Here is a 27,471-nt window from a genome sequence, read left to right as displayed (position 1 = left end):
ACTCCCAAATTCATTTTACGAGGCCACAATTATCCTGATACCAAAACCAGACAAGGACAGTGCCCCAGAGAAAAAAAAAAACTACAGGCCAATATCTTTGATGAATATAATTCTGAGATGCAAAAATCCTCAACAAAATATTAGCAAATTGAATTCAACAATGTATAAAAAGAAACAAACACTATGGTCAAGTGGGATTTATTCCATGGATGCAAGGATGGTTCATTATTCACATTATCAATCAGTGTAATACACCACATCAACAAAAGGAAGGATACAGATCGCATGATCGTCTCAATAGATGCAAAAGAAGCATTTGACAAAATTCAACATCCATTCGTGATAAAAACGCTCATCAGGGTTGATATAGAGGGAACATATCTCAACATAATAAAGGTAGTTTATGACACACAAGTAACATCATACTTAATGGTTAATAGCTGAAAGCTTTCCTCTAAAATCAGATATAAAGCAAGAGATAAAAGGAAATGTAAAGCACGCTGAAGCACATGTCCTGTTCTGGGAAGATGTTAAGATGACGATGAGGGTATATGAATATAAGAATGGATATTAAGGCAATTAACCACCCTAAGAACAAAAATAGTATGTAATCTTTTTAAACCAATAAACGAAAACTTGCTAGGGAGTTCGCTGGCGGTCTGGTGGTTAGGATTTGGCACTTTCACTGCTGTGGCCCAGGTTCAATCCCTGGTTGGGGAACTGAGATCCCGCAAGCCGCACAGCACAACCAACAAGAAAAAAAAAACTTTTTTTGGCTAAATCTATTGGAAGGTAAGAAAGAAGAAAAAAAGAGAGAGAGAAATACCCTAAGCAGAAAATACAGAGTAAGTCCTATTACAGTAATTATAGTAAATACAAATGAATTAAATTTACCAATTAGAGTCCAAGGTAACTCGCATCTGATAGGGGCTGTTTTGTCTCAGTCTTTGTGATCCAGAACCCTGAGCCCCAAGAACCATGGGGGCAAAATGTCAGGTAAATAACAGCTGGTAGGGTCCTTGGAGATGATATGCCTTGTCATGTTTTCCACACATCTGGCTCACTGAATTATTTTGGGATTTAAGATATGACCAAATCCCACTCTCATAGCTTCTGATTCAGATCTGGGGTTGTGCCATAGAATTTGCATTTTATTTTATTATTTTTTTTTAGTTATTTTCATTTATTTATTTATTTTATTTGGCTGCATCAGGTCTTAGTTGCAGCATGCAGGATCTTTGTTGCAGCATCTGGGATCTTTCGTTGTGGTGTGTGGGCCCTTTGTTGTGGCATGCGGGCTTCTCTAGTTGTGGCACGCAGGCTCCAGAGCACACGGGCTCAGTAGTTGTGGTGCGGGAGCTTAGTTGCCCCACAGCATGTGGGATCTTAGTTCCCTGACCAGGGATCGAACCCGTGTCCCCTGCATTGGAAGGCAGATTCTTAACCACTGGACCACCAGGGAAATCCCAAATTTGCATTTTAATAAGTGCCTTAGGTGAGCTTTGGGGATCTCTGGCATCTGGTACCCTCCCTCAATTTCCAGAGGAGGGATCTGAGTCTTGGAGAGAGGAAGAGAATTTTCCAGGGCCACACAGCTCATGGTGGAGGGCTGGGAAAGACCAAAATGTCTTCCAAAAGGGCCCATTCTGTTTCACTGACCCTGGCCTAACAGCAGGTGGCAGAGCTGGTTCTGAGCAGTACTTGCTACTGCTTCTCTAGACTGTGGCCTCATTCTGGGAGTGCTTGTTGTCTCATGGGCTGGGAAGCTGGATACCAGGGGGCAGACACAAAAGTCTTCTACCTCCTATGGAGCCCACTCTAGACACAGGAAGCCCTAAAACAATTTTCTGGTACAAGAGTGTCTCTGACATGCAGCGATTCCACATGACACTTTCTAAAATGTAAACTTTTAATTTAAATACAATGTACATGCAGAATAGTGCACAAGTAGGAAGCGTACAGTAATGATGAACTTTCCCAACACATGAACACTACCACACTGTCCCCCTCCTACTCCAGAGTAATTTCTTTCATGACTTCCACCACTTATAGATTGGTTTTGCCTGTTTTTAAACTTTATAATGATGGAATCATGTACCTTTTTGTGTGTCTGGCTTTTTTCAACATTATGTGAGGTTCATCCATGTTGCATATATCAACAGATCATTCTTAATGTTGTATAGTATTTCATTGTATGAATATATCACCATATGATAGTTCCTAGTTTGGGATTATTGTAAATAATGCAACTATCTTCATTCCTTTTGATGAATACATGTACTCATTTCTTTTGGTGGAATGGAATTGCTGGGTTATAGGGTATACTTATGTCCAGCTTTAGAAGGTACCACAAAACCAATTTTTGAAGAGATTGTAGCACACAGCACTTTTTAAAGGAAAATTTTCGATGGCAAGGACTCTGTCTCCATGAGGATAAGAAGTGGACTGGAATTCGTCCTCTCTCTGAGGAGGGAGCTACTGTGCAAGCCATCAGCAGGCAGTAGGACAGGTTCTTTTCCTGTTTAGGTTGCAAGAACTGCATATGTGCACAAGTGAATCAACACAACTTTCTTTCAAATCTTATGCCACTCTGAATGATCAGATGTGTCTTCTTTCAAAGAGTTTATTAATAGAGTTAACACCTTTGCAAGAAGAGATGGCGTACTCAAAGAGCACATCAGAATTAATGAAGAGACCATTTAGTCAGGGTAAGTGAAAAAACAAGGAATGGTGAAGCACCCAGGGACTCAGCAGTGGAAAAATGTTACCACCCATTGACCCAAAGGAGCACTGTTACTGCAGCCCCGTAGAAGGGCCACCTGACTTTGACTGGAAGAGGAATACAAGAGGTAGTGAGGTAGGTGTGTTACTGAGTCCAGGCTCTACTGCTTGTCACACAACAGGCCAATAAATCGAGAGATGAGGTGTTGGGACAAGGAATAGTGACTTTATTTGGAAAGCCAGCAGACCAAGAAGGTGGCGGACTGGTGTCCCAAAGAATCATCTTAACTGAGTTAGAAGTCAAGTTTCTTTTTTTTTTTTTTTAAATCAGATTGAGTATTTATTTATTTATGGCTGCGTTGGGTCTTCGTTGTTGTGGGCGGGCTTTCTCTAGTTTCAGAGAGCGGGGGCTACTCTTCGTTGTGGTGCACGGGCTTCTCATTGCAGTGGCTTCTCGTTGTGGAGCATGGGCTCTAGGTGCACGGGCTTCAGTAGTTGTGGCTCGCAGGCTGTAGGGCGCAGGCTCAGTAGTTGTGGTGCACAGGCTTAGTTGGTCCACGGCATGTGGGATCTTCCCAGACCAGGGCTTGAACCTGTGTCCCCTGCATTGGCAGGTGAATTCTTAACCACTGTGCCCCCAGGGAAGTCCCTCAAGCTTCTTTTATGCTAAGTGGGGAACAGGTGTGGCTGGTTGTTGCCCTGGGAGTGTTGTGATAATCCTTTGTTCTTACAGCTGTCCACCTAAGTCTGGTCACAATGTTCCTGTAAACCTCCAATAAGACAAATGTTATTCTCTATTCTGCAACTTTTTATCTCTATATGAATGAAAAGTGTCATACCTTTAAAGGTCAAGCCTGGGAGACAGCCTTGAGAAAGGGGTATGATGTATATTTCAGGCTTTAGGCAACAGTCTTTTATTATTTGAGACAAAGATGTAGAGCCAGCATGACTAGTACAGGCAACAGAGCACAAAGGTTAGAGCTAAAGGAATAGATCCAATGTGGAGTCACGTTCGTTCTCTGTTACAGGTGGGTATTAGGAACAAATACTCCAGTCTCCTCTCCTGCCTCTCATCTCCTGCTGGTGCTTTCCATGGGCTAAACCCAGGTGGAAGCTAGAAGGCAAAGCAGAAGTCCATATAGGTCAGCATCCTAGAATAGTGTTCTAGGACACAAAGCAGGGCAGAGAGGGAGAAGGATGAATCTGGAGGGGCAAACAGAATAAGCAACACTATATATATATATATATATATATATATATAAAAGGATCCCCGGGGGGTCCCCTTCTTTTCTTTAATAAATTTATTTATTTAATTTATTTATTTTTGTCTGTGTTGAGTCCTCATTTGCTGCATGCAGGCTTTCTGTAGTTGCAGCAAGTGAGGGCTACTCTTAGTTGTGGTGTGCAGGCTTCTTATTGCGGTGGCTTCTCTTGTTGCAGAGCACGGGCTCTAGGCACGCGGGCTTCAGTAGCTGCAGCACACGGGCTCAGTAGTTGCGGCGTGTGGGCCCTAGAGTGCACGGGCTTAAGTAGTTGTGGCGCGTGGGCTCAGTAGTTATGGGGCACGGGCTTAGTTGCTCCGCAGCATGTGGGATCTTCCCAGACCGGGAATCGAACCCATGTCCCCTGCACTGGCAGGTGGATTTTTAATCACTGCACCACTAGGGAAGTCCCTTCCTGTTTAAGGCTGAATAATATCTCATTGTATGTATATACCACATTTTGCTTATCCACTCATCAGTTAAGGGACACCTGGGTTGCTTCCACATTTTTAGCTGTTTAATAATGCTTCTGTGAACAAGGGTATACAAATATTTCTTCAAGACCCTGCTTTCAGTTCTTTTGGGTATATACTCAAAAGTGGAAGTGCTGAATCATATGGTATTTCTATTTTTAAATTTTTGAAGAACCACCGTATTGTTTTCCCCAGTGGCTATGCCATTTTACACTCCCACAAGCAGTGCATAAGCTTTCCAATTTCTCCACATCCTCTCTAACCAACACTTGCTGTTTTCTGGGGTTTTTTTGTTTGTTTGCTTTTTAATAGTAGCCATCCTAATGGGTGTAAGCTGGTATTTCATTGTAGTTTTGCTTTGCATTTCTCTAATGATAGTTGAGCATCCTATCCTGTGCTTATTGTCCATTTATGTATTTTATTTGGAGAAATTTCTGTTCAAGTTCTTTGCCTATTTTTTCTGTTGAGTTTTGGAAGTTGTCTATATATTCTGGATATTAATCCCTTATCAGATGCATGATTTGCAAATATTTTCTCCCATTCTGTGGGTTGCCTTTTTACTCTGTGGTTAATGTCTTTTGATGCAAAATTTTTAGTTTTTTTAATTTTCATGAAGTCCAATTTCTCTATTTTTTTCTTGTATTACTTATGCCTTTGGTATAATAACCAAGAAATCATTGCTGAATCCAGTGTTGTGGAGCTTTTGTCCTGTGTTTTCTCTAAGAGTTTTATTGTTTTAGTTCTTACATTTAGCTGTTGATCCATTTTGAATTTAACTTTTCTATATGGTGTTAGGTAAGGTCTAACTTCTTTTATGTGTGGATATTCAGTTTTCCCAGCACATTTTGTTGAAAAGACTATCTTTTCCCTATTGAATAGTCTTGGCACCTTTGTCAAAAATCATTTGACCATATATGTGAGGGTTTACCTCTGGGCTGTTTATTATATTCCATAGGTCTCTATGTCTGCCTTTATGCCAGTTCCACACTGTGTTGATTGTTGTAGCTTTGTAGTAAGTTTTGACATGAGGACTGTGAGCCCTCCAGTTTTGTTCTTTTTCAAGATTGTTTTGGCTATTGAGGGTCCCTTGAGATTCCATGTGAATTTTAGGATGTGTTTTACTATTCCTGCAAAAATCATCATTGGGGTTTTGATAAGGATTGCACTGAATCTGTAGATTGCTTTGGGTAATATTGACATTTTAACAATACGTCTTCCAATCCCTGAACATGGGATGTGTTTCCACTTACTTAGGTCTTCTTTAATTTCTTTCAGCAGTGTCCTGTTATTTTCATTGTGTAAGTCTTCACCTCCTTGTATTTTGAAAAAGTGGGAAGGATTGGCATTAGTTCTCCTTGAAATGTTTGGTAGAATTCACCAGTGAAGACATCATGTTTTCGATTTTTCTTTGTTGGGAGATTTTAGTTTACTGATTCAATCTCCATACTAGCTATAGATCTATTCAGATTTTCTATTTCTTCGTGATTTAGTCTTGGTGTTGGTTTTGTGTTTCTAGGTATTTCCCCATTTCATCCAGATTATCTAATATTTCGGTGTGAAGTTGTTTATAACACTCTCTTATAAGTCTTTTTATTTCTGTAATGCCCCCACTTTCATTTCTGATTTTTAGTAATTTGTCTTCTTTTTTTCTTGGTCCATCTAGCTAGAGATTTGTCATTTTTTAAATCTTTTTGAGAACCATCTTTTGGTTTTATTGATTTTCTTTTGTTTTTCTATTCTCTGTTTTGTGTATCTCTGCTCTAATCTTCATCATTTCCTTCTGCTAACTTTGGGTTTAGTTCTTCTTTTTCTAGTTCCTTAAGTTGTTGATTTAAGATCTTGCAGGGGGTTTTGTTTTTTGTGTGTGGGGAGGTTAAATTGAAGTATAGTTGATTTACAGTATTGTGTTAGTTCAGGTGTACAGCAAAGTGATTCATTTATATATTTTTTTCAGATTATTTTCTATTATAGGTATTATGAAATATTGAATATAGTCCCCTGTGCTGTACAATAAATCCTTTTTGCTTATCTATTTTATATATAGTAGTGTGTGTCTGTTAATCCCATGCTCCTAATTAAGATTTTGTCTTTTTTAATGCATTTATAACTATAGATTTCCCTCTTAGCACTGCCTTTGCTGTGTCCCATAGATTTTGTTATATCATGTTTTCATTTTCTTGGGGTTTTTTTCAAAGTTTTATTTTTCCTTTTTTATTGAGATATAATTGACATATAACATTGTATTAGTTCTAGGTGTACAACATAATGATTTGATATATGTATATATCAGGAAATGATTATCATGATATTTAAAATATCCATCACCACACACAGTTACAAATATTTTTTCCTTGTGATGAGAACTTTTAAGATTTACTCTCTTAGTAATTTCCAAATGTACAATACAGTATTGTTAAGTATAGTCACCATGCTGTAAATTATATCCCCAGGATATAATTATAACTGGAAGACTGAAAATTGTACCTTTTGACCACCTTCACCCATTTTGCCCACCCCCTATCTCTCACCTCTGGCAACCACTAATCTGTTCTCTGTGTCTTTGTTTGGGGTTTTTTTAGATTCCACATATAAATGAGATCATATGGTATTTGTCTTTCTCTGTTTGATTTACTTCACTTAGCAGAATGCCTTCAGGGTCCATTCATGTCACAAAGGGCAGGGTTTCGTTCTTTTTTATGGCTGAATAATATTCCACTGTGTATATACACCACATTTGCTTTATCGTCATTTGTCACTGGACACTTAGGTTGTTTCCATGTCTTAGCTATTGCAAATAGTGCTGCAGTGAATGGGGGGGTACATATATCTAGATAGTGATTTTGTTTCCTTTGGATAAACGCCCAGGAGTGTAATTGCTGGATCGTAGGGTAGTTTGTTTTGTTTTGTTTTGGTGTGTTATATGGCTTGCAGGATCGTAGTGCCCCCTGCAGGGGAAGCGCGGTGTCCTAACCACTGGACCACCAGGGAATTCCTGTGGTAGTTTTGTTTTTAAGTGTTTCCATTTTCATTCATCTCTAAGTATTTTCTAGTTTTCCTTGTGATTTCTTTTTTCGTCCATTGTTATTTAAAAGTATATTATTTAATTTCTACCATTTATGAATTTTCCAGTTTTAATTTTGTTATTGATTTCTAACTTCATCCCATTGTGGTAAGAGAAGATACTTTTAATGATATCTATCTTTTGCTATCTATTGAGACTTACTTTATGGCCTAACATATGATCTATCCTAGAAAATGTCCCATGTGCACTTGAGAAAAATGTGTATGCGGTTGTTGTTGGGTGAAGTGTTCTATATATGTCTGTTAGATCTAGTTGGTTTATTGTGTTAAATCCTCTATTTCCTTACTTTTGTCCGATTGTTCTATCTATTATTGTGAGTGGGGTATTAAAGTCTCTATTACTATAGAAATATTTGTCCCTTCAATTCTGTCAGTTTTTGCTGCTTCTTTTTTTTTTTTTTTCCTCTGATGAAGCCTCTCTTCCTGGCTTGAAGATGGCTGTCTTCTTGCTGCATCTTCACATGGTCTTTCCTCTGTTCAGAGAGAGAGAGGGAGGGAGAGATCTGGTGTCTCTTCTTCTTCTTCTAAAGACACCAGTCATATTGAATTAAAGCCCCATCCTCATGACCTCACTTAGCTTTAATTACCTCCTTAAAGGCCCTATCTCCAAATATAGTCACATTGGGGGTTAAGGCTTTAATATTTGAATGGGGAGTGGGGGACACAATTCAGTCCATAACAGATCTCAATGGCCAGATCTGGGTCATGGCTCCCACCTGCCAGGAGACTGGAGAAGTGGGGAACAGAATTGTTATGATTGGCTTACATCCCATGCACAGATCTGACTTGTGCTTTCCAAGGCCTGGTTCTACTCTAGTCCTTCACGTTTATGAGCCACCATCTCCTTTCCATCCTTTTCTTAAATTACCCAGCTGATTCCTATTGTTTATCTTCAAGGAATACTACTAAATAGTTATTTAAAAAATAGTAATGACATGTGATATATATTTCCATTTTGCTACATCGGCAGCCGTGAGCAGCACCTGCCACATAGATGGGGTTGAGTAGCAACTTCAAGAAGCGGTTATGGCTTGTGTCTTTGTTGTGTCTCCCTTCTGTTCTTCCTGAAATTTTAATAAAATCTTGTTTCTCTCCCTGCCTAGTTTCAACTGTGTGTGTGTGTGTGTGTGTGTGTGTGTGTGTGTTTAAGGGGGAAGGGGATGAGGCTTGGCCCATATTTCTGAAGCAGTAGTCAAGAGTTGGTTCTATCCTTTCTCCAAAGCCAGGTGGGGAGTTGGCCAAGGTCACTGCTCTCCAGGGCCACCAGCATTCTGGGCTGATGGGGTGAGGAACAGTTCTCCAGAAAAACCTGGGGATGGCTCCTGCGCACGTAAGAGCCCTCTGGGAACCACTCAGAGGCGGCTGGGGAAAAGGGTCCTGATGTCGACTACTAGGCATAAGTACCATAGTAATTATTTGGGTGGGCCTAGGACACCTGTCCTATGGAGGGAGGGAGGATTGGGGATTGGTGGTGAACGGGAAACACTGACTGCCCTCAGGGAGCCTACAGTCTGGGGGGAAGGTACAGACTTGTAATAGGTCCTGCACAGCAGGATGGGAGAAGCACATGGGATGGGTACCTGAGCCAGTAAGTCTTCCTCAGAAGGCTTCTGAGCGAGGCTGGAAGGAACAGTGGGATCCATGAAGGGAATGTTTTTCAGGTCAATGTTTTCTGTGCTTCCAGATCCGAGGGAGGGCCAGGCATGCAGGGGAGCTGAGGTGGTGCCTCAGGGCTCAGCCCAGACAGAGGTTGCCTTGGGGGGTGGGGATGCCATGGGGGTAGGGAGTCAGGAGACTGGGAGGAAGCAGGGCCAGTAAAGAGCCTTCCCACTAAGGCATCTGGGGTTTAACTTGAGGGCAGTGGAGTGCATGGGCCAGGTTTATGCAGGGCGGTGAGCTGATCAAAGTTGGAATGATTCTTTTAATTTATCATCTCCTGACTTCCCCAGTACCCAAGGCCATCTCAAATGCACCACAGTTACTCCACAAGGGACGCTAGAATTGTTCCACTCTACTCTTGGAGTTGATCCTAGATAATCTCTCTCCACACAGCCCATGTGGAAAGACTTTTTTTTTTGCACGGTTGGGGCCAGCCTACCTGGATCTCTCCCAAGAAGCTGCCTTCCTGATTACTACCCAGGCATTCAACTCAGTAGCTCATGGGCAGGTGATGTCCAACCCAAGCTTCTAGGATTTGGCTCCCCAGCCCAAACACTGCTCCTCCACAACCATTGCTTATGTGGGAGGGAAACCAGACAGCTCTGCACAGGACCTGTGGCTGAGACGTGGCAGTGAGGTCAGGGACCTAAGTTTAAGTTAGACAGCCTATCATCAGGTGGTCACCAGCTAGTCATCATGCATACACATGGCAACTCTGTGGCAGGTGAGCATCCTCTCTCTCCTGGGCCCTTGGCAGACATCACTAATCGATTATATCACTTTCACACTGAGTCAGCCCAGAGCTGCAGACAAACCACCATCAATCAGAGCTGGTACCTGGGATGAAGCAGATTTGCCATTCTTGTCCCAGACCAGACAGGATCCAAAGGTCAGGGTGACTCTGAGTCAGAAGCCAGGCTGGAGAGCAGCGGTCCGTACACCAGGAATTTCAAAGGCCCTGAGGTAAGGAGCTGAGCAGGGGGTGGTCAGGCTGGCCAAGCAGAAGTGCTGGGGGGGAGTTGATGGCTCACATTCATCCGTAACTTCAGTTTACAAAGCACCTTCACTAAGTGTCCATGACTCCTGAGGTAGAAATTACTTACTTCCATATTACAGGTGAGGAAACGGAGGCCCAGTGAACCCTATTCGTCTGGTGTCATCAGCATGGCAGCTACGGTTTTGGTCTACCTGGCAGACACACTTCCTGTGAGGTAACACAGGTAAGCACAGGACCTGAGATCAGACTGTCTCCTGAAAAATCTGTCCTTACCCTGAGACCGCCGGGGGAGAAGGCAGCAGAGCTGAGCCAGATGGCAGTGGTGTGCTGGGAAATGCGGGAGCGCCGGCTTGGGGAGGATGCGAATCCTCTCACTTTGGCCTAGTTCAGGCTACCAGCGTGATGTTGTTGAATGCAGGGCTGGGAAGAGAGGCTGTTGGATGGACACCCCAGTGGACAGAACCTCCCAGTGGGAGCCAGCTCAGGGCAGTGCCCCGGAGAGGGGCTCAGGGTCGGTGCCTGCACAACCTGGTTGGTCAGCTCTCCCTGCAGTCCTGTGAGCCGCGCAAGCTCTTTCCTGCCTGGGTGAGAGCTCATTCCTGTTGTTTGCAAGTATAGGGCCTGAGCATCCTTCCTGAACCGTGGGGGAGTGGGTCTCAGGGCTGGGGATCTGCCTTCCACCTCCTTGATCTTTCCTCCCCACCCCCTGCTCCCTCAAGGGAGGGGTGACCAGGCCAGGAAGGTGGTAGGAATGCGGAACATCAAGCCAAGAACCCGACAGTCAGGATCGTTGGTCGGTCGTGGAAGGGGTGGAGGCGGGGAGGCAGCCCCTCCCCGCCTGGAAGCCCCTTCCTGCTCTCCCTCCAGCGGCCCCTTCCCTCCTGGGCAGCCTCACAAACACAGCTGGGCAGTGGCTCCACTTGGCATGGCCCAGAGTGGGGCAAAGGCTTTTGATACCTGAGGAGCCGGGCAGGGGGGTACCTGTGCCCTTGTCCCATCCACCCATCACCGCCTGCCCCTGCAGCCTGGAAACCAGGGGACACTGCACAGGTGACTCTGCAGTGACCCAATTCTGCCCTGCCCTCCTGTCTGGAAGCCCTGTTAAGTTTTCCAGCAGGACATTCTTGGAGTTACTTGCTCAGGAAGCAGGCCTGGCTGATCTTAAAACAGAGCAAAAGCCGCCGCCTAGCGTCTGAGCGGCTGCAGGGCTCCAGCTTGAATGTGGGAACGCCCGTTGTCCTCGGGAGACCAGGTGGCCAACCCAGGTTGGGTCCCTCGGGATTGGCGACAAGCAGGGCTGTAGTGGATGGGCAGGTATACCGTGACCAAAGGACAGCAGCCACCACTGAGCTTCAGGCAGTGACCTCCACGTGTCTGGAAATTCTGATTTTTAAAGAGAAGCTCAATACCCAAATTTTTATGTGAAATCTCTTGATTTTTAAATGCTGGCAACTAGTTACAAAAACATTTTTTAAAATTACATGGGTTCAACTAAACACATCTTCAGGCCACCATCTGCAGCCTCTGGTCTTGAGCCTAAATGGAAATCTCTCACTTCCCAGCCAGCCCTTCTAGTACCTCCCTCCCACTGCCAGCCCATGGCTGTGCCCACCCTGAGCCCGCTCCCCTGCAGCCCCTCCTACGCTACCCAACCCACAGTGGCCTGAGCCACCCCCTGCTTCCAGACCCCCTGGCTCCCCGCTTTGAAGGTCACACCAGAATAGGACACCCACACCGTGTCCTTGCTGCAGTCACCCACAGACCCTCGTGTCCTCCCCAGTCCTTGCAGACAGCAGTCCTCGCCCCAAACCGCTGCTGTCCTACTTGCGCTGATTTTTGTTTTAATTTTAAATTTTTTTTAATTAAATATTTTTTTTTTGGCGGCGAGGCATGCGGGATCTTAGTTCCACGCCCCCTACAGTGAAAGCTGGTTTCAAGGCTCCCACATCTCAACTTCTCTGGTCCCGACCTCCTCTCCTCCAGTGATTTCTCTCACACCACTCAGTCCCACAAACTCACGCAATAACCAAAGTGATTTCAGCCGCCCCCTTACGTTCCCAGCTCACCTCCTCTGGTGGCCATGGCCCTCTGAGCCCACAGGGACCCGTGTCCTGGGTCCCCCACTCCCTGCCGTCCTCACCTCCCCTGCCACTGCTCCCCGGGCTCACACTGCTCCAGCCTCGTAGCTTTCCAGATCCTCAGACACGTGCCTGCTCCTGCCCTGGGGGCCTTGATCCTCCCTGTCCCTGCTGCTCTGCCCCCAGAAGCTCCCAGAAGCCTCTGTCTCCTCCTCCAGCCATTGCTCAGATGCCACCTTCTACCTCTCTGGCCATTGTGTTTAAAACGCCACACCCTAGAAATGGACAGTGGTGATGGTCGCCCACCATTGTGAATGTACTCAGTGCCGCTGAATTGTACTTAAAAATTGTACTTAAAAATGGTTAAAATGGTAAAGGTTATGCTAAGTTACGTTTGCCATAACAAAACTGCACAACCCACTCCCAGCCCTATTTTTCTCCCCAGCGCTTCTCCCGACACTCTGTATTTTATTCATTTTTTAATTGACTGCCTCCCCCATAGGGCGTCAGCTCCACGAGGGCAGAAACTTGAAGGTTCTGTCCACTGGGGTGTCCATCCAACACCTAAAACAGCACCTGGCACCCACTGGAAATAGACCGTGTTTGTCAAACGGCCTCTACTTAGACTGTCCCTGGGAAAAGGGCTGGGACTGTGGGGACATCCCTTTCAGAGTCGCCTCCACTCACCACCGCCGACAGCTCAGACACCACAGATGGTTCGGAAGGAGTCCTAAAAAGACCCTGAAACATGGTTTGTGCCTCAAAGGCAGGTGCTGGCCTGTGGGTCCCCAGGGCAGAGTCAGGGACTGTTGGGACAGGGCAGGTGACACAAAGGAAAGAGTATAAAAACCACGATGACCTGGGGTGCATCTGTCCGCCTAGGGCGGCAGTGCCAGGAAGCATGTACAGGGTGCCCTCCCAGCGAGCCAGGCACTCCACTCAGCCCAGCCTGGCACCTGAGGCTATGGGACCTCTGGGAGCTGCTGCTTCATTTGTAAATAGGGATGGTGCCATCCCCGGGAATTGAGAGGAGTGAGGAAAATCATGGAAAGCTAGCACGCCGGAGCTGCAGGGCACAGGGCACAGAGGTTTTCCAGGAAGCACGTCCACTTTCAGCCCTGGTGTTCACTGATGCCCAAGCAGAGCCACAGCATCCCCCACCCCCGCCCCCGCCCCCGCCCCCGCCCCCGCCCAGGGACCAGCTCAGCGTGAGGATACTCACATGGAGAGGAGTATTTCCCAGAGCAGCCTCCAGAGGGCGCCACCATCACGGCTCTGAGCCACCCGAGCTCAAGTTTTGCTGCCAGGCCACCAGCCCACCTCTGTGCCAGGGTGAGGCCGCTGTGGCTTTGCAGATGAAGGGGACCCCAGCAACCATGCCCTGTATCAGGCAGGGCCCCACACACAGCAGATGCCCCTACCCAGGGGGTCTGTAGCCCAGCACCCAGGGCACTTGCAGGGAGGGTGGCCAGAGAATTCTGTCCTCTCCCTGCTCCTCGTCAACCACAGAGACTCCAGAGGCTCAGAGGGATGGGAGCACGTGGGTGCTGCGGGAGCCGGGAACTCGGGCTACTTGGGCTGGCGCCTGGCTTCTCCCCAGAGGAGGAAGGGAATCCAGACATGTCCCGCAAAGCCTGAGTGTTCACAACAGCGGTGACCACCTGCCAGATACCCATCGCCAGCTGATAAACCTGATGCCGTAAGTCAGGACCCTGAGGCCAATAGTGGCACTGCCCTTCCAGAAACCTGTATGAAGTTCAGCAGGCAGCTGTGCCTGGCTCCCGAGAACAGGGGCACCCCTCCCACTGAGACAGGCAGGGGCACACTGCTCCCCAGGCAGAGCCTGTAGGAAGGAGGGTGTTAGGCTGCACGGTTTGAGCCCCTGGAGCAACCACATCTGAAATATGGCAGATGCCCCAGGCCAAGATTGCAGCCTTCACCCCTCTCTTTCTCTCCAGGTGCCCCCAGTAGGAACCTCCTGTGCCCCACACCCTTGTGTCGCAGGCAGCTGGGGGTGAAGCGGGGGGCTCACCAGGAAGATTCAGCAGCAGCCTGGCAAGTCTGCATCCACCACCAGGGCAGACCAGCGCTTCCTGCTCACACCCTCAGCCCCCAGGGGTGCTGCAGGGCATCCCACCAGCCAGGCCCTGTGGCTTAGCTCAGAGCATTGGAGTCACGCCTGAGTGCACAGCTCTGCTCCCCCACTTACCTGCCGGGGAACCTGGGTAAGTCCCCAGCCCTCTCTGCGCCTCAGGCCCCCATCTGTACCATGAGGTAGACAAAAGGCAGCTGTCCTGAGGCGCAACTAGCCAAGCGGATTGAAGGCACAGGACGAAGGGCACAGCCTGCCGAGGTATGAGCGGGAGGCTGGCTTTGGCTCTGGGTCCACTCTTCATTGGGGTGATGGCATCCCAGGCCCGAGCAGGTGCTGGGCAGGTCCCTCTCCTTGGCTCCCCTGTGTCAGCCTGTGGGAGGCGCCACCCACAAGGGTGCCCCCACCTTGCCCTTGCAAAGGTCCATGCCACACATACCTCAGGGCGGCGTGGATTCACAGGTGTTTTATTGGCTTTTCCGTAGGCAGCCTGGATGCCTCACGCTGCTGACCGTCCCCTCGACCCCTCACCCCACTCCGGGCCTCTGTTCTGGGGCCCCGGCTGGGAGCTGTCAGCCTGAACGCCTTCTCCCAAGGCCTTGCAACCATGGGTCCCCAGCCCCTGGGCTGGTGCTGCCCCAAGACATAAACCCACTTTTCTCACTGCCTCTCCTTGGGCCAGGCTCCCAAGCCGAGGGCGCATCCCTGCGTCAGGCACAGCCGAGTTCTCCTGAGGAGTGGGCTCCACCCCAGAGCCCTTTGGCAATGCCTACCCATCCCAGGCTGAGTCAGACCCTGTGCAGTGTTGCGGGCTCAGTCCTACAGCTTGGTGTTGAGGTGGAAGGAGAAGTGGGGCACTGCATAGGTTGTGGCAGGTGGCACGTGCCACGCAGATGAGGCTGGGCAAAGTCTGTGACGCAGGGCACTGTCGAAGGATGTGGGGGGGAAGTGCATCAGGCCAGTGGCCATGGGTGAGGGTGCTGCAGTGGCCAGGAGGTGGGCTGGGAAGGCCGGGATGACCAGGGGGCTGAAGGGGAGTGTGGCCTGGCCCTTTAAGGGGTCCAGGGTGCTGGCGAAGTTCAGTGGGCAGCGCAGCATGGTGCCTCTGCAGGCCTCTGGGAGGGTGGGCCCCAGGGCCGGGCCCAGCAGGCAGGAGACGGCCAAGTCGGGCCCCACAGACTTGGTCCCGCACTCCTTGGCATCCACCTCCTTAAGAAAGGGAGACACTGCCCGCAGTTTTTTGCCGCCATGGACCAAGCCCTCTTCCTCCAGGCTGCGCTTGTTGCCCAGGCCTGGGCTGCTTGGGAAGGTGGTCAGGGGCACAGGGCTCTCGGCAGGGAGCTTGGCCATGGGGGACACCCAGCAGGCTTTGGGTTTGGGGTAGAGGCCACCCCTTCTGGAGCCTCCCTTGTGGAATGCAGAGGGGTGGTCCGCATCCCCGCCCCACACCCGCTGGGGCTCTTTGGCTGGCAGCCCCTCTTCTTTGCCAGGAGGCCCTGATAACACCCCATCTTTAAGACTGGGGAAGAAGTCCCGAGGGTGCTGGCTGATAGGCTTCAGCACCTCGGTGGGGTAGGCGTGGAAGCAGCCAGTGAAGATGGGGGCTGACGGGTGAGGGCCCACCTGAGCCTCCTCCTTGAGGCTGCCACCAGGGCCCTGTGTTCCCTCCGGAGGCGTCAGCCGGTGCCTGGAGTTCTCAGCCTGCTCTCCTGGGCTCCAGGGATTCTCCAGGGGCCGAATAGCTGGGGGTGCCTGGGGCTCCCCACCTGCCCCGTGGCGACAGCCCTCCTCCTGGCACTGCAAGGCCTCCGCCTTGCTCACCTGGGCCAGAAGCTTCTTTTTGGCCAGTGGTGACATGATACCATGTGTCCCTTTGCAGTAGAAGCTGGACAGAAGCCGCCTGTAGGCCTCAGGGCAGCCGCTGGCACCCACGAAGGGCAGAGAGGGCCCAGGGGCTGGGCCTCGCTGTTCCATGCCGTCCCTGGAGGGCTCCTGGCTAGGAAGCCTTGCCAGGTCAGGGGCATCTGTTTTGGTCTTTCCTGGCATCATCTGGAAAGAGAGAAAAGGCCAGGCCTCAGGGCTGGGTGTGAGCCATGCACCCTGACCTGGGCACTTGGTGACAGCAAGGTCCCAAGGGGGCACCCAGGAGCCTCTGCTAGCCCTTCCAGCACCTTTGTGCAAAATTTTCAAAAGGTGTCCCATCCTCTGAATAGACACAGCCTGGGGTCAGGACACAGGAACTGGTGAACGGGGTGAACGGGGTGCAGACTGGAGTTCAGGCCCCACCCACGCACCCACCAGTGCTGCCCTCAGAGGAGGTTCTGGGTGTCCTAGGCAGGGAGCCCTGCGGCCAAGGTGAGGAGAGGTACGGGGCGCTGTGAGGGGCAGGGCACGAGGAGGCCAGAGCTCACCTGGTCCACCCGCTTCTCCTCCTTGGCTTTCTTTGGCCTCTCAGTGGCCCCGTCATCCCCCCGATGCTCCTTGGCCATCTTGTACTGCTTCCTGGGCTTGGAGGGGGGCAGGGGCTTGTCATCCTCTCCCTTCAGGTGCCGCACGTACGGGAGGACCAACCTGAGGAGGAACCAGGCACGTTGACCAGGAGGCCAGGCTGGCAGCAGGCTCCCACCGCTCCAGGCCCACCCGGCCTCCTCCAGCCCCGGACCGCGAACATCCCTGCCCGGCAAGCACACAGACAACCCACGGGGGCCCGCACTCTCCCTCATCTCGTCCAGGAGGCCTGCAGTCTGCCCTCCCCGCTCAGGGCCCTGCTGGTCCAACCCTGGGGGTGAAGGCCCAGGGCCTGTGAGCTGGGGGCCTGGCCGTACCTCTCGTAGTGGCGGCGCGTGCACGTGGCCGCACTGGTGCTGCCCGGGCTGCCCCCCAGCTCGTCATACACATTCTTCCAGAGGCGGCGGCCAGTCACCTGCAAGGACGCCACGTGAAGGCATGGCCGGCGGGCACCCCCTGGCCGCGGGGTCCTCACAGCTCAGGGTCCCCACTTGGATGCAGTTTTGCAGCTGCTTCTCCAGCAGTGGGGCGGCGAGGTTGGAGGGGGCTCCCCTGGCCGCCAGCCAGGTCTCCCGCCCAGGGGCCGCCCGAGTGCTGGCCCAAGCAGCTTTCCAAGCACGAGGACAGAACAGATGGGAAAGAGAGGAAATCTTGCTTTGAGCAGCAAAGTAGCAGCGGGCGAGGCGGGTCCCTCCTTCTCCCCGTAGCACACAGGGGAACTGGGGAAGGGGCAGGGTGTGGGACGCTGCCCTGTCCTCCTGTCTAGGGGTAAGGGCAGCTCTTTTGGGCTCACTCTCTTCCCCCAGCTTGACGTGCCAGGAGATGCAGCAGGGTGAGGCCTCAGAGGTGCTGTCCTTACCAGCTCATAGGCCCCCAGCTTCTCCACGGCCTTGTAGATCTTCCACAGGTTAACTGGAGAAAAGAGAGGGCAAGGCCACTCTCAGTCTTGGAAGGAGGAAGGGGTAGCCAGCAGCCTGTCCCCCTGGCCCTGTCAGGCAGGCACAGAACCAGCACGTACCCAGACAGGGCCACTAGGATGGCTAGGCAGGCCACGCCCCGTGCACTGGGGGCCCAGTGGCCCAGTGAGGATGGAAATCCAGCCCCACCCACTGCCAGCCCTGTGCCTGGAGGGGGGCACCCTTTCCGTGTGCAACCCCCGTGGGCTGGCGGCGTCCAGGGTTACCCATAACGGAGGTGCTCCCCGATGCCCTGCCTGGGTGGGGGTCCCCTGCCGGCGCCCCCCCTCCCTGCCTGCACCCCAGGGACGCACTCTGCTTGAAGCCGAGATGGGGCACCCTCTGGATGGGCGTGTGTCGCTCCTTCATGAACTTGTAGAGGCTGACCAGGAAGGCCTGCTCCTCCTCCCGCTCCCCGCCTGCCTCGGGGGAGTCCTGGGGAAAGAACACGAGGCAGCAGCATGAGCCCTCAGGTGCTGGGAGGCTGGGGACGGGCGGAACCTCGGGCTGCTGGGGAGGAAAGAGATGCGTGGCCCCCAGGCCCCCGCAGGAGGGAGCAGACCCCCAGACCCAGCTCTGGGCTGCACTGCTTGTTCCTGGGGTCAAAAAGGCACAGGTGTCAGCTGTTAGTGCCCAGAACCCCAGGTCAGGGTCCACAGAGGCCCTGGGAGCTGCCCTGCACCTTCTCTAAGTTTCTGACCACTTCTTCCACTTGTCACATCTGCATCTCAGCTCCTCTACCACACTGTGAGTTCCTGGCGGTAGGCGCAGTGTCCCCAGGGCTCCCAGCAGCCCCTGTGGTCCAGGTTGAAGGAACAAAAGTGCCCGGTGCTCTCTGGCTCTGTGGCGCCACGCCACCAGGCCTCTGTGACCCGCCCATCCACGTGCTTAACTCAGGGAGGGGAGACCCTGTCCTGGGCTCCAACTGGCACTTCTGTCAGATGCACAGGTCTTTTGGTTTCTGCTCTCGGGGGGAATTTCTGCCGATGCTGTTCACGTGGCTGGTAGCTCAGGGCAGGGGGCTACTGTTAGGCTGGGGCTGAGGTCCTGGCAGGACAGACCCCAAACACGAGAAGGACGAAAAACACCAGGGCCTAGAACCGTGCAGAGAGACACGTGCTCCAAAAATATTCAAGTACCATGTCCGTGATTTTGACTAATCAAAGACCTCTGGTAATAAACAAGCCACCTCATATGTTAATGCACGAAATTGGCACACACTGGAGCCCAAGGCAGCTGTTTTCTGGAGCCTCAGAATGAAGGCGCTCTGACCACAGCTCTTCAAATGAATGTGCTCTTCTATTCCTCTTCTCTGAACTCCAGGCAATCTGTTAAAACCTGTTCCCACTTGCAGCTACTCTTCTACATGAATCAGGATTTCTACTCCAGCCTGTGCCACCAAAGCAAATGGCTGAAAAGCACGACGCTGAGGAGTTGAGGCTGACCACTCTGACCACGCTGGTCAACACAGCTGCGTTGATCTCACGAGGTGACTCTAAGGTCCATGTTATCAATGTGGATGGACGGAAGGATGTAAATGTACTTTTACATCGTAGAATAGTGCTTTTATCTGTTTCATACATCAGGGTTCCAGGTAATCCTCATTTGATAAAAGGGTTCTGCTATAGAAACCAAGCCTGAAACCCTAGCCAGGGGTGATGGGTGAAGCCTTCCTGTCTGCCCCGCTCCCAGCGCCCAGTGCAGGGCCCAGGACAGCGGGGCTGGGCCCCTCTCCAGGCTCTCTGCAGTATGGGGGATAGGGAACACATCTCCAGGGAGTCTCCATGTTCACCTGGGAAGCTGCACACAGGTGGGGTGGGGGTGAGGGAGGGGCAGGGAAGAGGGCCCCTGGGGGGTTGTCCAACTCACCTCCAGCTGGACAGGGCTCTGGTTCCTGTTCTGCTCAGTGTCGGGTTGAGGAGACACAGGTGGGTCTAGGGGGTCGCCATCCTCTGACTGTTTCCTTTTGCCTTTGACAGGAGGTGCTGGAAGGCGAGGAAGAGGGAGAGAAGGGGGGAGGAGGGAGAGAACGTGAGATGCTGGCAGGGAGGAGCGGGCGGCAGGAGGGCCAGGTGGGGGTGAGTCCTCGCCGCCGTCCTCTGCTGCGTGTCCTCTGCACACAGTCCCAGCTGCTGCAGGCAGCCCTCTAAACACACACAGGGCTCCCCCGACTCTACCCTCCTCCCCCCTCTCAGCCCCACCAGGCCCCGCCCACACCACACCTGACACTTTTCCTTCCTCCATTCCAGCCCTCTGCCCACAACTTCGAAGGAAACCCTAAATCACCTTGGGGTCAAGTGACAGGAGACCGGCACTGGGGCCGTGGTGCTCGGGGAAATCATGTCTCCAAAACCTGCCCCACATTCAGGCAGAAAGTTTGGGAAAGCTGCAGAGGCTTCCATGATTGTGGACCCACAAAGCACCACGGGGGACTGCTTGGACCATAAACCCTCCAGAAATAATCAAGAAGAGGGTAAGTTCCTATTTGTGAAGCACCCAGCCTTTGCCTGAGGCATCAGCAGAGTCCTCACTGCCCCTAATTAGGCCACACGCTCCCCTCACCTGCACGGTTCCTGGTGACCCTTCAGGTCTCACCTGACAAGTCGCTTCCTCGGGGTGGCCCTTCCCAGCCCCCAGCCAAGCACAGCACTTCTCTCTAGTCATCCTCTAGCCATCCTCACACCATCCAGATGGGCCATCCAGACTGAGATGCCCACGGCTCGTCTGGCCTCCTGAGAGCTTCGTGAGGCCGCCCAGCAACCCACAAAGTAGGTGGTAGGTAAGCGAGAATGAGTGTCTCACAACAACCTGACAGAGGGGAGGGAGGAGCCAGGGGCTTGGTTTTACTAAGGGCGTCCTGAGAGCTGATGGCTGCAAAGACACAGCACCCCTGCCGCTGCCAAAGCACAGCCACTGGGAGCTGCTCTGGCTGGCAGCAGGTGTGAGACCGGGAGCCCATGTCTTCTGACCTTTTCTTTTTTTCTTTCCTTTCTCCTTTTGGTTAATCCTGCAAGAACTGTCCTGGTTCGCTCCAACTCAAGAAATCCTTACTGCTGGGAACGTGCAAGATTCCCCCTCCAACCCAGACAGAAAAAGAATCTCCTTAAGAACAAGAAACCCGCGCCAGAGTGACCCACAAGGTCAGCAGTACCCAGAAGCACGAGCTGCAGAACCTCCGGCCGCTGGACAGTGTCTCCTTGGGTAGCTGTTCACAAGGGCGCTGTGCAGGGTCTTGGCTCTGGGTCCCTGGCCCTTTCATGTATGTTCTCTCATTGAGTCCCAGAGGAATCCCATTTTAAGGGAGGCTGGGGGGACTGAAGCCAGAGAGGTTAAGTTGCTTGCCGCCCTGAGGGACCAGATTCAAAACAAGGTCTGTCTGACCACCAGTCCAGGGGCCTGGCCTCGCCACCACTGCGGCTGCTGTATCACCAACATTGCGAAGCCTTGGTGGAGAGTCCAAATAAACCGGGAAGAGAAACCGAGCCTAACACTTGTCAAGCATGAGTTGGGCCTGGGCCGTCCTTGCAGGCTGGCTCCTGACCACTGGAGACACGGTCAATCTCCAGAAATAAGTGGGTGCTAATGACTGCCCCCCAAAAGACTGATGCCTTTCCAGCCAGGTCCTTGGGCGACTCTGTGCCTCAGTCTCCCCTTCTGTGAAATGGGGAGAGAAGGACGCTGGAGTCCTTTGCTAACTATCCATGAATCCCAAAGCCTTCTAGGTCATGGGCACGCCTGCATCCTCCTGTTTTTCTCCTTTCCCTTCCTGCCTTCTCTGCTCTGCTTTCACATCCTCTCTCCCTTCTTGCCTGAAGCAAAAATGCTCAGCTCCGAAGGAGTCTCTCCATCGTGTTCCTGTGATGGGGCTTCTCACTGAAGCCCTCTCGCAAATTTGCTACAAGTCAGTCACTGTCCTCGGGCCTCAGAGAAATAAGGTGGCGGGACCAGGGCCCACTGGAATCACGCGGGGAGCATTTAACAGACGTGATGCCTGTCTCCCACCCCACCCCCGCCTGAGTTTGATTTAAGGTCCTGCAAGGGGCATCAGAGTTTAAAGCTCCCCAGGGGAGCTGAGAGGGCAGACAGGTTGAGAGCCACCAGGCCAGAGTGGCCCTAGTCCCTCCTGCTCAGTTCCAGAGTTGGTGAGCTCTGCCTGGGCCATTCTCTCCTGGGAAAATCTCCTGGAGTCAGGCACTTGGGTTACCTGGAAAGGAGGTCACCAATCTGAGCTGTTTAACTCCGGACGGGAAAGCGATTATAGAGCCACAAAGGGAAACACTCTATCTCCGTGTGCGGCTGAGTCCCAGAGTGCAGGCGGCCTCCATTCTCTCGCACCCAGGACTGGTGTTGTGCTCACTCATCCTGGCAGGGCCTTCTAGGCCCACACCCTTGCAGCCCCGATGAGGTAGGGCGGGGAGAGTCTTTGCCCTCCTTCCCCAGCCTGTCCTGTCCCTGGCTGTCCTATCCTTCTCTTCCCCAATCATTGGTAGATCAGGGTTCCGGGTAAATCCTCATTTGGAAAAAGAGTTCTGCTACAAGAAATAAGTTTGAAACCCCCTGCTGTAGGTGCCGGGTGAGTCCTCCTGCCTCCCAGAATCCCAGCTGCCGCTGAGTGACCGCTGCTGCCATGAGCCACTAAGTTCCTGTCTTGCCCTGAGCTTATGGGTGTATAGATCCCCTCTGAGCACAAAGCTTCAGATGCCCTGTTGTAATGGAGGTGGATTCAGTTACAAAAAAAAAACCTCTGCTCTCCAAAGGCATGCCCTTCAGACATCGCCTTTTCCATCCAGGAAACAATAATGACAATAATGGTTATTATTTATGTTTACTTTAATCTATCTGGAATCTGTAAGGTATGAGGGGCTTCCCTGGTGGCACAGTGGTTAAGAATCTGCCTGCCAATGCAGGGGACAAGGGTTCGAGCCCTGGTCCGGGAAGATCCCACATGCCGCAGAGCAACTAAGCCCGTGAGCCACAACTACTGAGCCCTAGTGCCACAACTACTGAAGCCCGCGTGCCTAGAGTCCGTGCCCCTCAACAAGAGAAGCCACAGCCATGGGAAGCCCACGCACCGCAACGAAGAGTAGCCCCCATTCGCTGCAACTAGAGAAAACCTGCGTGCAGAAATGAAGACCCAACACAGCCAAAGATAAATTTATAAGGTACGAGATAGGGGTTTAACCATACTTCCCCATGGGTGGGTGGTCCCAATATTGACTGAGTGATCTCCTCCCCCAATAATCTGAAATGCTACTTTTCCCACAATCTGCAGGCTTGTAAGGAACACTTTAGGGGCTGGTTTTGGACTTTCTCTTCTGCTTGATTCACTGTGGAATGCTGGACCCATGCACAGTTTTAATTTCTGTAGCCTTGTAACACAACGTACTATTCAGAGCATAAGTCCCCCATCATTACTCCTCTTAGAAAATTCCTTCTGAAGTTTAGGATAATTCTGTCACATAGAAAGGAAAGAAGAAAAAAAGGAAGGGAGGGAGGGAGGAAGCGGCGGGGTGGGGTGGGGGAGGAAGAAAAGAAAAGAAGAAGAAAAACCACTGAGGTTTTGATTGAATTGCATTTACATTTAGAAATTACTTTGAAAGATTAATAACATCTTTCTGATAGGGCATCTTCCTCTGCGGGACCATGTGTCTCCCTCTGCAGTGCTCAGAGTTCTTGCTCACAGGCCCTGTGCATCCCTGTTGAGCTTATTTCCCGAGTTTTGTGCAGCTAGGCAACAGTGTGAGAAGAACCCTGACAATGACAGCAGGACTAAGCTCACAGCCCGCGGCCATTTCCTCATCTCGGGGGCCCTTGTGACCCAGCCCCTCACTGGCAGCGAGGGGGCGTGGCAGGTGCTGGGCAGTGGGATGGCTCAGGCCCCTCCTGTGTTAGGAATCTGTCTCTGTTCGGCTCCATGGCTCTGTGGAAGTCAAGCTTAACCCTAGATCCTAATACCACAGCAGTGAAGAGGTTAATTTCAGTCGCTGGCTGCAAAAGAGGAGATTCCCAAAGTGAAGCCCACCTGTTCTCAGGCCCCTCTCTCCCTCTCCTTCCACACTATGTACTCCACCAACTGACACCAGTCTCTGCTAGGCCCTGGAGTAGGCACTTCCGTACATTAGCTCCCTACATCTTCCCAGCACCCAGTGGGTATTATTTCCCCCCTTTAACGATACAACACCTGAGGCTCTGAGAGGATCAATAACTTGCCTGAAGTCACACAGCTGTCTAGTGGCAAAGCTGGGATTTGGAACCAGTGCAGTCTGCCTGTCCCAAGACACTGAACCTTGAGATCTAGAGTTTTTTAATGGGAGCAGGGAGACCCCAAGTTCCTTCTCTGTGCTCAGAGGGTGCCCATTTGCCCACCCTCCCTGGGGGATCTGCAGTCTCCCGCCACAGCATTCCTGTTAGTCTGAGATGAACTGAGAGCAGATGAGCCTGGGGCAGGAGGAGGGACGGGGAGGGGGCTCTGACTCCACACAGGTGCTTCTGTACCTGTCTGTAAGGTGGGTGTGTTAGACCCCCCATGGGCCCAACGTTCTAAGCAGAACAAAGCAAGAAACGAGGCTCCCCCTACCAACCACAGTTGACTGTGTGCACATGTGTGCGCGCATCCCTCAGTGAGATCCGAGGTATGCCTGTCCTGCTCACTCCTCGGTGTGTCTCAGCGCCTGGAGTCCTGCCCAGCAGAGAGCAGGTGCTCCAAAAACACAAGCCCCACTGAGCCTTACCGGTGCAGTACGAGCTACCTGACCTCACACAGTGCTTCTGAGAGCCGCCCAGCTGTGCCTAGTTCAAGGCCTGCCCCTCTCTCTCTTTCTCTCTCTCTCTCCTCCCCCCGCCCCCTCCCCCGCCTCATTCACCCTCGGTGTGATGGAAAGGAAGCGACACTTCCTTTCATGAAAAGTCACCCACTGGGAGCACCGTGTCAATTACCACAATAATGGTAACAGCAGCCTCAATAACAACCAGCAGACGCGGCCACACCTCCTCGCCTAAGGCCGTTGGCTTAAGTTTCTCTTAGCTTGAACTGGAGCTGAAACAAAGACAGCCTTTGAAGCGGCCAGTCCACTCTGTGGCCCAGGAGCCGGCTGCCTGGCAGTCTCCGTGTGGAGCTTGCTCCAGCGTGGTTTGGGGAAGGGGGACCTGCCAAGGGCTGCGCTCCAGCCAGCGCTAAGGACAGACGGACGACCGGGACATGGAAGCCCAGAGGGCACAGGGTGCAGCTCCCGACCCAGCCCTGCCTCTGGGTCTCAGCTGGGGGAAGAGGGGGGTCAGCACCTAGGTACATCTGGGGCCAAGGTGACAGCCTTGAGTGTAGAAAAGTGGGGGCATGGGGGCACCAGATACGACACTGCCAACTCCCAAGCCCTGCTGGAATTCGGCCGCCCTTTAGCCGGCTCTGGGATATCCTAAAAGACCCTGTTCCAGGATGGGGCTGAATCCCCACTGTCCCTCCCCTCCAAGTCTGGGTGATGTTTGACAGTAACAGTAACGGCTCCATCTATGGACCGTTTCCTGTGTCCTCACGGACTACATTTCCTGCACCTACTCCACCTATGGGGGAACCAGGCTTGGCAGCGGCTTGTCCAAAACACTGGCCAACAGTAGAGGCACAGCCAGGACGGAGCTGTGTCAGCTGCCTGACCTCTGCCTGGGGCACTCGTTTGCCTCTCAGCTTTTCCGCTCCGCTCCTAGAGCACCCCACACCCTCTGCCAAGGATGGCTCTCCAAGTCGGTACCACAAGGTCCCAGAGGGAGGGTGGGCCATCCCAGGCCAGTTTCCAGAACCATTGCGAAGGGAGAGGGGGCGGGGTCTTAGAGGCCTGATTCGTCCTCACTGCCAGACCAGGGCTGGTCTGTAAAACTCAGTTTCCCAGACTCTTAACTCATACAAGAAGGGGCTGATTCCGTGAGGTCTTTTCTACCTCTGCCGTTCCAAGTTCGAGGCCCCAGACGGGTCCCCGGGGCTTGTACGGACTCTGGAACTCCACTCCCGTGGCCCAACCCACTAGCTGCCATCTCCCATCCCTCCTCTGCCCTAACACGGCCTGTGGGCGCAGAGACCCCAAGCCCCCAACCCTGGTGCTCGGGAGGGGACAAGAAGCACCTGGTATCCTCTCCTCGGCCCCGCGGACCCCTCCTCGATAGCTGACGACCCCGCAAACAAAGGGACCCGGGGTCTGGCCAGCGAAGTGCCGCCGTACCCGCACCCCGAGACTTCGGGGGTCCGGCAGCCGGCGACCCCCACCCCTATCCCAGCGTCCGCGGGACTGGAAGACGAGAGCCCGGCCTGGCCGCGACCCCTGAACACCCTGCGCAGGAACCGAGACGAGGCAGCCGTGTCGTGGTCCCAGGCTCGGACTGTGCGCGAAGCCAAACTTCTCGCACGCTCGCAGCCCGCGCAACGCCACTCCTCTTCTCCCCCCCACCCCACCGCCCCCATCACTCCCGGGGCCGCCATCCCGTCCCTCCTGGAGACCCGAGGAGAGAAAAAAGAGACAAGAGAAAGATGCGCCGAGCAAAAAGGGAAGCTACTTCTTCCCTGTCGTGGGGAGCGTGGGGTGGTGTGTGTAGAGGAGGGTGGACAGGAGACAAGAAGAGAAGAGACCAGAGAAGAAAAGAAAAAAGGGAAGGGAAAAGAAAAAGAGAAAGGGTAGGGGGCGAGGAGCCGGTAACCGCCGAAGGATCAGCACGCCCCTCGGCTGAAAGAGGAACAGTTGATTCTTCAAAATGCATTGAGCAAGTTCTTCTAAGCCCGCGCAGTCACTTTCAGGAAACGGCGGCCGCAGTGGAAAACGTCCCGCGCGCCCAGCGGACCCCGGTGCCCCTTTCTCGGCGGCGCCGAAGGGTTCTGAGAACCACCGGGATGTGACGTAGAGAGGGGGTGGGGGGCCGGGGGTGCTGCAGGCAGAGAACTGCTGCGGACAGCTGTCACAACAAATTAGCTGAGACCAGCTCGAGATTGAAAACCACAGCAGGAAGTGGGATGACAGAACCGTACAGAACTTGGTAAATTTCAGTCAAAAGGCGACAAGAGTTTCGAGATAAACGCCCGGGAAGCCCCTGGCCGCCAAAACTTTTTGTCTTTTTTTCGAAGAGCGCGCGCCGACACCGGGCCTCACCCTCCCGCTCGGGGCGGGGGGAGCGGGCGCCCCGGTCCAGGCTAGATCCCCACGTCCTCGCCCTCGAGTCCACCCCCGGCCCCGCTAGCCCCCCAAGGCAGCACCGACGGCTACGAGCGCCGGGGGAGACCTGGCGCCGCAACTTCGCCCTCCCACGGGGCCGCCAACCCCATCCCGGGCCTGACCACAGAGCCGCTTACCCATGGCCCGGCGAGGTCCAGCGGCTCCAGCCCGAGATGCTCCGCACGATCCTATTTCCCGACCCCGCGCTCTCTGCGCTACTGACCCACCGCGCAGCTTGCCAGCCGCCTACCCGCGGCCCCGCCTCGCCCCGCCCGCCCCCGCTCCGCTCTAGGCTCCGGTTGGCGGGTCCGATTCTTCCGCGAGGGGCAGGGACCGCCCCCTGAGGCAGGGGAACTCTGGGAGTTGTAGTGTGCTCTTCCCCTCCCCAGTCTCCGAGACCGCGGAACTATGCTGCTCACCTGGAGAGACTGAGGCAGGACACCCAGGAGTCACTGC

The 27,471-nt window shown here is 52.5% G+C and overlaps 2 protein-coding genes and 1 long non-coding RNA gene across 6 annotated transcripts in view; 2 read left to right on the top strand and 1 right to left on the bottom strand.

Moving 5' to 3' along the window:
• KANSL3 (KAT8 regulatory NSL complex subunit 3) overlaps positions 1 to 14,373 on the top strand; it is a 68,119-nt gene extending 53,746 nt beyond the window's left edge. The window contains exons 22-23 of the transcript XR_004352816.1: positions 8,760 to 10,416; positions 14,230 to 14,373. The gene's annotated coding sequence lies outside the window, so the exon portion shown is untranslated. The remainder of the gene's footprint in view (positions 1 to 8,759; positions 10,417 to 14,229) is intronic.
• Positions 14,374 to 14,808: 435 nt separating this feature from the next.
• ARID5A (AT-rich interaction domain 5A) lies at positions 14,809 to 27,284 on the bottom strand. 2 transcript variants are annotated; one of them, XM_032652661.1, is made up of 7 exons: positions 27,153 to 27,284; positions 19,697 to 19,812; positions 18,142 to 18,262; positions 17,731 to 17,783; positions 17,189 to 17,286; positions 16,775 to 16,934; positions 14,812 to 16,412 (listed from the first exon to the last, which is right to left on the bottom strand). In XM_032652661.1, exons 1-7 carry the CDS (start codon positions 27,154 to 27,156, stop codon positions 15,183 to 15,185), a joined length of 1,782 nt encoding a protein of 593 aa, XP_032508552.1. In that variant the 5' UTR covers positions 27,157 to 27,284; the 3' UTR covers positions 14,812 to 15,182. The 2 variants fall into 2 exon arrangements, with proteins under 2 accessions (XP_032508553.1, XP_032508552.1); XM_032652662.1 differs by lacking the exon at positions 18,142 to 18,262 and having other exon boundaries at positions 14,809 to 16,412; positions 27,153 to 27,168.
• LOC116764244 lies at positions 18,286 to 21,815 on the top strand. 3 transcript variants are annotated; one of them, XR_004352819.1, is made up of 4 exons: positions 18,286 to 19,316; positions 19,807 to 20,300; positions 20,488 to 20,606; positions 20,842 to 21,815. It is a non-coding gene; the product is annotated as an uncharacterized LOC116764244 (long non-coding RNA). The 3 variants fall into 3 exon arrangements; XR_004352817.1 differs by lacking the exon at positions 20,488 to 20,606; XR_004352818.1 differs by lacking the exons at positions 18,286 to 19,316; positions 20,488 to 20,606 and having other exon boundaries at positions 19,859 to 19,905; positions 20,077 to 20,300.
• Positions 27,285 to 27,471: the final 187 nt, after the last annotated feature.

This window comes from Phocoena sinus, chromosome 13 (assembly GCF_008692025.1).
Source record: "Phocoena sinus isolate mPhoSin1 chromosome 13, mPhoSin1.pri, whole genome shotgun sequence".
NCBI lineage: Eukaryota > Metazoa > Chordata > Mammalia > Artiodactyla > Phocoenidae > Phocoena > Phocoena sinus.
The sequence above is the reverse complement of the archived record's forward strand: the minus strand, read 5'-3'. Positions and strand labels throughout refer to the sequence as shown.

Excerpts from the sequence above, each read along its gene's own strand:
- ARID5A (XM_032652661.1), bottom strand. Across the intron at positions 18,263-19,696 it reads AGAGCCCTGTCCAGCTGGAG|GACTCCCCCGAGGCAGGCGG; the intron begins GTGAGTTGGACA and ends TTCTTTCCCCAG. Across the intron at positions 16,935-17,188 it reads ACGCGCCGCCACTACGAGAG|GTTGGTCCTCCCGTACGTGC; the intron begins GTACGGCCAGGC and ends GTTCCTCCTCAG.